Source organism: Microtus oregoni, unplaced genomic scaffold (assembly GCF_018167655.1).
Source record: "Microtus oregoni isolate MIOR12 unplaced genomic scaffold, Mior012 000054F_ref0000373, whole genome shotgun sequence".
Lineage (NCBI taxonomy): Eukaryota > Metazoa > Chordata > Mammalia > Rodentia > Cricetidae > Microtus > Microtus oregoni.
In genome coordinates, this window is record NW_024543830.1 from 9,462,947 (window position 1) to 9,474,720 (window position 11,774).

General features: G+C 46.0%; 1 protein-coding gene across 2 annotated transcripts; it reads left to right on the plus strand.

Moving 5' to 3' along the window:
- Positions 1-583: 583 nt before the first annotated feature.
- Nhlh2 (nescient helix-loop-helix 2) lies at positions 584-4,970 on the plus strand. 2 transcript variants are annotated; one of them, XM_041638206.1, is made up of 3 exons: positions 584-735; positions 1,119-1,434; positions 2,988-4,970. In XM_041638206.1, exon 3 carries the CDS (start codon positions 2,996-2,998, stop codon positions 3,401-3,403), a length of 408 nt encoding a protein of 135 aa, XP_041494140.1. In that variant the 5' UTR covers positions 584-735; positions 1,119-1,434; positions 2,988-2,995; the 3' UTR covers positions 3,404-4,970. The 2 variants fall into 2 exon arrangements, with proteins under 2 accessions (XP_041494140.1, XP_041494141.1); XM_041638207.1 differs by lacking the exons at positions 584-735; positions 1,119-1,434 and adding an exon at positions 2,067-2,120.
- Positions 4,971-11,774: the final 6,804 nt, after the last annotated feature.

Below are 11,774 nucleotides of genomic sequence, written 5' to 3' on the forward strand. Positions count from 1 at the left end.
TAGTAAGTTAGCCTCAGAGGAGAACACTTCTCCAAAATATCAACACTCTTAATAATCATGATAAAGGGTCTTTTAAAAGACATGCCATCTCTAATAAATGTTAGCATTGCCTATCTGAATATTTCACCTTAATTATAGCATCTTATATAGTATATGTTTCCAAAACTATTTTCCTAACCATTGATAAAAGATGCTGGCTTACAAAACGCCAGAGGAATTTTTCATGTTTATAAAATGTTTACTTGTACTTAAATAGTGCATCAATAATCAGAAAACAAGAAATTGTCTGTGTGCCTAAACAATGTTTAGACGCTATGGTTTCTATCTATCATAAACTGCTTTCAACTGCTATATTTTATGGCACAGATTCAGTGGGAATCTGATCTGCTAAAATATTTGGGCTGTGAAAACTCCCACACTGTGACAGATGTCAAGTCCAATTAAGTGACTCGTGTCCAGGTTTCTGTCCAATAGGATTTCCCATTAAATATCAATTTAGGGGGAAAAAATTCCATCCCCCTTCTTAAGCCTTTATCTCTTCCACCATCTCCAGGCTAAATCAATTGGTACCAGAAGAGCCAAGAAGCCACACAGGCAGCTGCCTCTTTGCTCTGGCTCTCCCAACCTCTCCCTTCTCTGCTTCCCTGTCTGTGTTACTCCAGAAGCCGGTCAGGTCTCACCAACCTTTCTCAAGCGTCTCCAAGCTACTGAGTATATATATTTTACTGCTATAAGGTAAAGAGGGGGGAGTAGGGGAGGGGAGGGGGTGTAACCAAGCCTTGAAAGACTTTGAAACTGGAAAATAGGTGTCTGTTTATACAACATATAAGTCAATGAGGGACAAGACAGAGGCAACCTTAGCCCCTAGTTACCGTATTGTGTTCCGGGGGAACAAAGCATTATCTTGAAGAAAAAAAGAAATCACTTCTAAGCCACATCCATCCCTCCTCGCACTTCCTAGGAACGTCCCAGCCCGATTAAGGGGAGGGAAGGAGTCCTTAAGGAACGGAATTTTATCTTAACCATCTTTCGTATCGATTATTCTGCTATTAGAAAGTGAAGGAATCAGCCCTTTGATGTGACTGCGTTTATCTCTGCATCTCTTTTGTTATTTATAGAGCCCTAGGAAGCGGGGAAGCGCGAGGCTTCAACACTTCGACTTAAAAAGATCAACAACGAATTTTCCCGAAATGTTTAAGAACAATTAAAAGGAGCAGGCGTTTTCAATCTATCAACTAAGCGAGCAATCACACCACCCACCTCCTAAGACACCGTCGCTCGTTGTGGCGGTCGGCGAGATGACAGCTGTTTTTTCATCTGTGAATGTAATAAATATTGGCTGCTTTTAATATTTGCCAGGATCTCTCCTCCTTGTTCCCTGGAATTTTAACTCTAAAAGATTGGCGAACCGATTATCGGCCGGGCTTTTGCAAGGTAAGACATCTTTACCTCTCTTTTTCTTGAAATTAAGTTGATTCATATTGCATTTTATAGATGCATCCCCACTCATAGTCATAGACATAAATACCCACGAAAAATATTGTTTATGACTATTCAAATATCCTGAGAATTTAAACGCGTGGAGGACAACCCGGGAACTTTTTGTCCGATCTGTAACTATGTCATGGTTTGTTGTGATTTTTTTTCTCCCTCTGTGTTTCTGTCCCTTCATGGCAACTGCGTAAGTGCGAGTTGTTTCACTTATAAACGTAGAGAAAAGCCCGTAGGGGATCGCGTGTGGTTCGTTTGGATCATTTATTGTTATTTTGAGAATCGGCTTTCCTTGCACGGAAAGCTGTTTCCGAGCTTAGTTCGCTCCTGCGCAAGTGCAGGGTCAGGAGCCGAACCCACATCCCCTGGCTTTTGTTTCTCTGGAGCGAGCCTCTAACTCACAACCTTTTTCGGAGCCTACTCCGGGGACCAGGGGTCGCATCCGGGTCGTTTCTCCTGGAGGCCGAGGCCCAAGCGCTTAGCTCGGGCAGGTGCCTGTCCCCACCCGCCGGTCCCCGACGCCCCGCTAGCCCAGCGGTTCCAGAAGGCCAGAGAGCCCGGAGGGAGGTGGCTTTTCCAGGAAGGCGAGCGCAGCCGCGGGGTCGCAGCCAGGCCTCCCGGGGCCAGAGGTGCGCTGCCAGGCTCGGGTCCCGGGAGCTCACGAACTTTACCTGCAAAGATGCAGCTTGCGCCTGGGGCGTCCCGCATCCATGCTTCGGAGTCCATCCCTCCCTAACCCTCCCAGCCTCTCAGCCCGGAGCGACCCGGCCGCCTGTGTTTTCCCGGGAGGTGGTCGGCAGACTGCCGGGCATTGTGTGATCCACGTCCCTAGGTCCCCAATGTATGTGGCAGTCTGCGTGACAGATGGTGCTCCGGGAGCGTGTGAGGGCCGAGGAGTCAATTTTCTTTTGAAAGGACTGAACACATGTGTTCGGTCATTTCTTTATTATTTCGGAGAAACGCGAGGGGGGACACGGAAGCCTTTCTGTCCCCTACCTAGGTTCCAGGATAAGATTCGCCCGCACCCTAGCGCAAGCCCAGATCCCCAGGCGCTGGGAGTCTCCAGCTGCCTTGCCCCAGGCCCTCGGGCGAGAAGCACACTCCGCATCTCTATTCAAAGCCAGAGACATCCATCTATCGAGGTCTTTCGTGTGTCGAGGAAGGGGATGGAGCAAGGGGGCGGGATAGAGCAGCTGATGTTTGGTCAGAGGAGGCACAATATGCCAGCCAGCCCTGCTGGCCCACAATCGTTCTCCAACCCCAAGGCCATTGGCTGCTTAGGCCACCTGCAGGCTTTGGTGTGGGGTTCGGGGTGCTCTCTGTTGCCGGCTCCTCTCCCAGCCTTTCCTCCTAATGTGCGTGGGCCTGCTGCGAGGAGGGGACCCCAGGACACTGGTCCTCTAGCAGTCAAGCTTGCTAGGCCCTCGCCTACCACCCCTCATTGCAAATGAAGAATCAGATTCCTTTTATTGACTGACTTTCTGACTCCCCATCAGCCTGCAAAATGATGCTGAGTCCGGACCAAGCCGCCGACTCAGATCACCCCAGCTCTACGCACTCGGACCCGGAGTCTCTGGGCGGCGCAGATGTCAAGGTGCTGGGCAGCGTGTCGGACCTGGAGCCGGTGGAGGAGGCCGACGGCGACAGCAAGGGCGGCAGCCGGGCCGCGCTCTACCCGCATCCGCAGCAGCTGAGCCGCGAGGAGAAGCGCCGCCGCCGGCGCGCCACGGCCAAGTACCGCTCGGCCCACGCCACCCGCGAGCGCATCCGCGTGGAGGCCTTCAACCTGGCCTTCGCCGAGCTCCGCAAGCTGCTGCCCACGCTGCCCCCGGACAAGAAGCTCTCCAAGATCGAGATCCTGCGCCTGGCCATCTGCTACATCTCCTATCTCAACCACGTCCTGGACGTGTAGGGAGGGGGACGCTGCGAGAGGCCGCCGGTCCCGGCGGGCGTCTAGTCTGCCAAAGGCGACATACCCGTCCTGCCAGGCCTGAGGGTCTCCCAGAGACACCAGAACGAGGGGGGAAGCTTGCAGTCTGTTCTCTCTGGTCATCAAGGCAACAGGGCAATGTTTCCGAGCCTGGGAGGTGGGGTTGGACAGAAAGATGTGGGTCTTGCAGGGGTATTTTCCTGGCTGGAAGAACCTTCTGGAGGTACCTAGGATGAGTTGCTCCGGGGCCTTCCCTGGATGTGTTAGGAACATCTCCTTAAGGGTGGTTGCTGTAACCCACTGGAGGCTTTGAGTCCCCCTATATTTAAATCCCATACATCTTCATATTTTGAAAGGATAAGGGAGGGCAGAAGCTCAGCCCAGGCTGTTCGTTTCAGATTGTGATTATCGGGGATTTTTCTAATTGAGAAATCACCAAACCTTGGGGAGAAGGGAAAGATTAAAATCTTTTCCATATAGAGATTAAGACAGAAAGGTGGCCCAGTAAATTTTCTGTTCACCCTGTAAAATGAAAAATCACATTCAAATACAAATAAAATCCTGAATATTTGACAAAGTTAAAAAAAAGATACATTCAGAATAGACAAAACACACCGTGGGAGGATTTGAGCTTAGTGAGACTTTAACCCCAAGATAGGACACTAAAGTAGATAGAAAACTCCATATTTAAATGGAAAATTTAACATCTGATTGCTTTTCCGGGCAAAATGCCCCTTTAAATATCCAAAAACAACCCGTCTATTTGTGACCTTAACATGTGGACCCATAGATGCAGTTAGAAAAAAGACAACCTATTTTTATTTATGTTAGAAGGAGTAGAGTATTTTTTTCAAGACATTTATTTTTCAGAGTGGTGATAATTTTACTTTGGATACTCCGTGCCAATTTATTTATAGTCAAGTGTTTACACTTTTCCCCTGTGAAATAATTGCGTCTACCTTTTATGTGTTTGTTGCGATTATCTTGTGGTCTTTCTTCTTTATTTTTCGGATTATATTGCACTTATATAAGAGAGTTCCCGCTTCCCCTGTTTCTAAGCATATTTTATATATTAAGAAGTTGGTTGTTTTGTTGTGAGATCAGCAACACTAGCCCTTCACTGCTATAGTTTTATAAGAAGTTAAGTGTTGTTATTCTTGCCTGTAGTTTTGTCTGAAAAGAACCTTTCCAAACTGTTTATAAGGAATAGCTTCTTGTGTGTGCGTGTGTGACGTTTGTGCGTGGGACGATTTTAGGAAGTTACATTATTTTCCTAAAAAAAGAAAAGAAAAAAGAATTCAGACTTACTTCCTCTGTGACAACCAAAAAGAAAAGTCTATGACTTGGAAATGTTTCATGTTTTCGGCTGTGAAACTCGTAAAACGAGAAGTGTATTTTAGAGACAAGGGAGAAAGGAAAAAAAAAACACATCTGCTATCCAAAGATTTTAGTCTTTTTCAGGGTTTTTTTGTGTCTCTGTTGCTTTATATAATGCAATATTTTGTAGTGAAAATAGATATAACCTGGTTTCTACCTGACGAGTTTTCATATCTCATGACTGGTGCGCTGTTTTGCATATAAATAAAGGTATCAGATAAAACTCCTCCTCTTTATTTTAAGCATCTGTCTAGAAATCGAACATGCTGGCTGAGCGTGAAATGTCTTAATGGACTCCATTCCTTAGAAAGGAATTAGTGAAACAAAACGAGAACAAAGCAGAGAGAGAGAGAGAGAGAGAGAGAGAGAGAGAGAACATATATATTCAGGGGCTGCAATGTTTGATGGTTTGATAAATTTGTATACAAGCACAGCCTGGGACCGTATGGAACATGCCACATCCGTGAGGAAAAGCTGGGTGGTGTGCTTGTAAAAACATTACGCAAATCATAAATGTCTTTTTTTTTTTTTTGCTTCAAAAGAAAACTTTGTAACTGTCTAATCCAAGCTCTTGGGAAAACTCTGGTTCAAAAAGGGGCCTGCATTTAAGTGGCAGGGCAGAGCTGGGCGTGGTCACTCACACTCACACTCCCAGTACCTGAGACGCAGGAGGTGGGAGAGCCACGAGTTCAAGGTCATCCTCAGCTGTGTAGTGAATTTAAGGCCAGCCTGGGCTACCTGAGATCCTCTCTCAAAAAGTCAGTGAGCAGACCCTTGTGACAGCTTTCCCTCCGGTCACTTACGTACAAGGTATGTATTACTGAAACATGGAATCAGTCGCCACATTCAGATTATGACACACTTGCAGTGAGAAATGGCCTTAAAACAACCTTAAATAGGAAACATGTCATCTACATACCTGTATCTGGTATAAAACATGGCAGACTGTATAAGCAGAACCCATGAATAATAGAACCATATCCCTGTATGGACATGCTCATATAGACTCTTGAGAACTGTATCACCCAAATCTCTGGACCATATAAACAAGTGATTATGTTATATGGATTCTCAGGTTTTGTCCATACAGTCTGTGGACTCACAGCGTTTTCGTTCTCCTCCCAGGTTTCTTAGAGTAGTAAGTTCCACCCATACCTAGCAAGCAAGGTTTCGTGTTCTGTCTGGAAGTGTTTAGGATGCTTTCTGCAGAGGGTATCAAAAAGAACAGCAGCTTCCTTTCACTTCTCTCTGGACAAGGCCTTGGCCACAGCGGCAGTGGCTATTCAGTCTCTGAGCAGCAAAGACATGTGTGGCCTGTGACACTGTTGTAGCTGTGAGCATCTCTAGGGAGTGGGAAGAGGTGGCAGCTCCCGGTCTTCATAGCGTCTCTCTAGTAAATGCTCCTATGCTAAGGAAATGTCTAACCTCTGGAAACCTTCCACAGATTGACCTAGACAAATGAGTTGAAATCCAGCTCACCAACACAGCCCTCCCTTCACACCTAGGAGGAATCTGTTCACTCAATGCCTGGGACTAAATGTATACTTGCTTTGGAGTAGGACAAAGGCCGACATCCCCAGGTACACAACCCACGCGGTCTCAGAAGAGGATCTTTAAAATGTCATTTCAAATCCTCCAGAGAGAGAGAGAGACAAAGCACTGTGACTCTCACTAGAGCAGAGGGTGATAGACTTATTCTTTGAAGGGAGCATGGACTCCGCCATGGGGGATGGAGAGGACCGGGAGAGGATTCTCTGCGCAGGAGCACTGAGGTAATTCACTCCCACTTTGACCAGCCGGTATTTACTGAGGACATAATGAGTGCCAGGAAATGTTCTAGACCCTAAAAATTGACATCAGATAAGACGGTGCCAAAGACAATACTGACAGCAAATGATTAATCCACTGGTTTTGAAGGACACCAAGTGTTGAGAGGCGTTGTAAACTGGAGACCGGAAGAAAGGCAGGCAAAGGTGTCCTGGTAGGGGTAGTGTTTCCTACAGCATGAAGGAAGGCCTTGTGTCCTGGGATAGAGACATAATTCTACTTGCCCAGCTCTCACAGTTGCTACCACAGCTACTTCACATGGCCTTTTATGATGTGGGATGTCCTTCTGTATGTGTGTTGCTTTTATTGGCTAATGAGTAAAGCTGCTTCTGCCAATGGCTTAGCTGAATAAAACCAGGTGGGAAATCTGAACAGAGATATAGGGAGAGAGTAGGCAGAGTCAACGAGATGCCATGTAGTTGCTGAAGGAGACAGATGACTCAGAAACCTTCCCGGTAAGCCACAGCCACGTGGCAATAAACGGATTAATAGAAATGGGTTCATTCAAGATATAAGAGCTAGCTAGAAATATGTCTGAGTCATTGACTGAAACAACTTTACTCATTAGCCAATGAAAGCAGCACACATACACACATACAGAACGACATCCCACATCACTTTTAGTTTCTTGTCATGCCATGAAAACAGTCCAAAGTTGAGCTACAGCTGTTCTAAAGAGCCACGAAGGAAGGCTGTCACAAGGATCAGCTGGCTGCTCTCGTCACCCACCTTTCCCAGCTGGTCCCAGCCTTGTCCTCCATCCAGTGTGGTTTTCCTCTGACTGCTCTTCTCACCTCCTCTCTGCTTCAGCTGCTCAGTCTCCCGCTGAGGTTGCTCCTCTCCACCCCATCCTGTGGGCAGGCCACTGGGGTGGGCCCAATGCTCACTTGCTCAGAGAGACTTCTCCCCACTCCTAGCCCTGCCTGGAGCCTTCACAGGTAAGACATAAAAGTGCTGACCAAAAATACATTCCTTCCAGGGAGAGAGCCAAGGTTGTGTCACAGGGGAGTGTCTGTGTAGTGTGGTAGAGCGGGAAAGGAAGGGAGGCTGAGGAGAGAGGAAATGATATAGAGTCAGGATGCACGGGGAGCTGGGGGAGAGCAGGGAACACCCCCGTGCTGGGAGTCTTCTCCAAGGAGGAATTAGAGGTCATACCACTGGTAGCCCACTCTACAGAAAATCTGAAAAACCACTGGTGGGAGGAAACATGTTCATTCAAAGCTGGTCCTAGAGACGGCACAGTTGACTATCTCAGATCTCTCTCAGTGGGTTCTAGGGGCCAAGCTTTGATGGAAGCAAACCAAAAAGTCTGAGAACAGTGCTGCCATGGCTAGAAGTCCCTGCACTGGGTGTGGTTTCTGTCATCCAGAGGACATCTTCTTCCCTCTTGGATTTTGCTCTCCTGCAGCTGGTTAACCTGACGCTGGCAAGGGCTTCTCTACAGCTCAGAGGACCTGGGATGGGTGCAAATGTCAAAGGAAGGGGGAAAGGAGCAGTTGGCTCCTCATGACTTCCTGACTGCTCTGCGCCATGAGCACGTGTCCCCGCATGGCACGGGAGGTGAGTATCTAGCCTCTAGGCTTCTGGCTGTTGTCCATTATATCCGTTTTCCTGCCATTTGGCAGCCAGCTTGAGAGCATGACTGGCCAGTCCCCTTTCCCAGGTTAAAATGGGCTCTCATTTTTATTACTGACTGGATAGCCATGAGTTGTATGCCGAGTGTAGACACTCTACACCTAAGAGCAGCACTGCACACGCATGACTTCATATAATCCCCACCACTCAACAGGGTAGATACTTTCATTGTGTGCTCTGCACAGACTGGAAACTGAGGCCTAAAGCCACCAGGCAACTTGCCCAACTCATGAAATCATGTTTTCCAATTGATTAACAGGTTCATCCCCAACTTGTCACATTGTACAGTGTTTGTTGATATCAGCATGTGCTACCAAGTGCATACCTGCCCCTGGACCCCTGTCCAGGTAGCGTCCATCCGTGCACTTAGAGACACCTCTGCTTAGGCAGCACCTAGGAAAGGCAAGGACTGCAATAAACAAGGCTGCTGCATCCACAGGACGGATGAGTGAAAGCCAAAGCAGAGCTGTGCTGTTAGCTGAGCCAAGCATGCACTGATGGGGCCTGAGGGGTGGAGAACTTTTACTTTGCAAGATGACCCTGGACCAACCCTAGGGAGAAAATTGCTAACTTGGTGCTGTCCCCGGCTTTGCTATTTCCTTCTAGTCTCTCATCTTCTCACCCACATACCACACCTAGGGACCCCCTACCCTCATTCTGACAGGGATCATAACCTTCTTTCAAAACTAGCATGCCTTTATGTTACCTCTCAGTGCCTTCTCGGGAGGGAAGGTGAGATTCAGTTCATGCTCCAGGCGTAGAAATACTTCCCAACTTTGTTCAGTCATTCTCGAGGTTAGACATTGCTGCTAAACCCAGCTACACACACACACACACACACACACACACACACACACGCACACCTGGTATCAGTTGCCCTGTTCGTTAGGTCCCACATACACACTCCATTATATGAGAATACATTGTTTCTCTCGGCCCTCCAGGTGAGATGCCAAGGCTGTAGAGCTCAGTTCAGACACAGCCTGTGACTTAGTCACTGGCTCTGTCGCCAATTCCTCTTAGAGTCCATGGTTTCAAGGAGAAGACAGCATGTGCGGTGCCCTCAGATGTGTGTGTTTGGGGTTTCCCTGGGCTAGTGTACAGATTCTCAGGATAGCAAAGCAGAAGAAGTATGCAATGGGTGTGATCTGTTACCTGCATCTTTGTATTTACACTTGCTTAGGAAGCTGTATAGGTGATAAATCTATTGTATTTTTTAAATTTAAAATTATGTTTATATGTGTATGTGTGAGTTGCTATGCCCAAGTGACTGCAGTGCTTGAAGAGGCCAGGAGAGGGCACTAAACACCCCTCAACCCCCCACCCCCCACTCATGGAACTAGAGTTTTAGGCGGCTGTGAGTCACTGGACACGGGTGCTGGAAAGCAAACTCTAGTGTACTCAAGGAGCAATACAAACTCTTAATCATCTCTCCAGTCCCTGACGTTAGTATTGGTGCATGAATGTGCCAGTGATTTGTGATTGTCGCCCACTGTATCCATCTGCATATAGCACTTTATGAACTCTACAAAAAGTCAATCAGAAATTGTCCCCGTCCTCTGAAGGAAAACATGGTGGTTAGCAGGGAACCGTGGACTCTACCACAATGCAGATATTTAAAATCCCCTACATGTCTGACAGCCTCGTCCCACTACGTGATCTCTGCCTGTCCCTCTTCATATTTTTTTTTCACATAACTCTGAGTGTGGTGGCTGGTCTTATAGCAGAGTAGTCAGAAGTATGTATGCCGGCAAAGCAGGATCGCTGCAAACCCCTCCTACAACTGGACATGGCCTTGACCAAATTACTTAATTCCGTGCCCTAGTTTCTCTGTCTGTTAAATGGGGGCTGGGGTATGAGATCTAATATTTTAAAAATGTAAAAAGTTTTAAAAATTTCAACTTATTTATTTATCTATGTGTATGTCTGTGCATGTATATGTATGTATCTATGTGTATGTATGTGCAGGTGCCCAGAAGAGGGCATCAGATCCCCTGGAGTTGTAAGTGTTTGTGAGCTACCTGATGTGGGTGCTAGGAACCAAACTCTTCTCTGGATGAGCAGCCAGTGCTCTTAACCACTGCGCCATTTCTCCAGCCCCAGTGATAAAACGACTAGATGGTAACATGTTTAGGAGAGTGAATTCGTTCATGTAAAGCATTGGAACATGTTTTGTGCATGTCAAAAACTTCAGCAGCACTAAGTCTTTTAGATCTTTGGTAGGCGACCTTAAAAAAAAAACAACAAGACTTAGCAGTAAAATATTCATGAGGTAATAAACTGAGAAAGAATTGTTGGGGTTTCTTGTTCAATTTTGTTAAGTACTTCTAGATCCAAAGGAAATTTTTTTCATCTTGCTGATCATTCTGGAAAAGAATTCAGAAAGGTATTGGGGGAGGGGACACGTTCTTAAATCACAGCAAAGATGGGGCAGTGACAGAGGTAGGGAAGAGGGTCCTGGAAGAGTCGAGGATCTTCTGGGGTCAGGACAGATGGCCTGGGAGAAAAGTCACTGATGTTAGCCTCATCAGCCTTGAGTGAGGAGAGGGTCAGATTGAGGAGAAGCTGGGAAGAAAAGAGTTCCTTAGAGACGGTAGGCAGGCAGCTGTGGTGGGACAGAACTCTGAGAGAGATCTAAGATCGTCTTAGTCCACGTGTGAATCCTTTGGGGTCTCAGTAGGTAAAGCTCCATCACCAGGAACTCAGGAAGCACAACATTTTCAAATACACTCTGATGGAGAGTGTTACCATAGCTACAAAAGCTGGGATGTCAGAATGGCTTGTAGCATGCCCAGCATCTGCTTTTAGTGAGTGTGGTTTATTTACAGCCTTGCTCTCTCTTTTCTACTATTTCTTTGGATTTTACAGTTTTTTTACTACCTTTAAAAACTAAGGCATGCTACAAATGTATAATTAATAAAAATAAACACTACCTCATGTTTTAATTTTAAAAAGATGAATGGAACATAAATGTATCGGTTAATTTTTAGAACAAAAATAGACCCTTTAAATACATTTGAATATAAATCATGATAATAATTTTTTTAAATACCCCTTCTAATATGTCCAATGTTTATTGCTTTTAGGATTAAAAATAAGACAAACCAATGGGATCCAATAACTATATATTTCAGTCTTAATATTTTAAAGGGAAATATATTACTGTATACTAAAGCCAATAGTAGCCTAAAATCTTTCAAAAGGAACTTTCAGTTTGGAGTATTTAAAATAATTTTTAGAGACATTGAGATGAATGATTATATGTCTAATGCCCAAATTCAACAAATTTGAGTTCAGCGTTTCTAGGTGAACTGTAAATCTGTAAAACAGCACACACTAGTGTCCATCAGAGCCACAGAATGTGAACGTTTGTATAACTTATGTATAACTTTATATAACGCTTTCATGGCGGAAACCAGTGTGCTTCTAAGTCCTCTCTCCTTGAAGCCACACTATTTCTGGAAATGCACTCTTTACCCAGGAAGGATGTGTTCATCCAAATAAAAACTATGTG

Excerpts from the sequence above, each read along its gene's own strand:
- Nhlh2 (XM_041638206.1), top strand. The coding sequence starts at position 2,996 with ATGATGCTGAGTCCGGACCAAGCCGCCGACTCAGATCACCCCAGCTCT.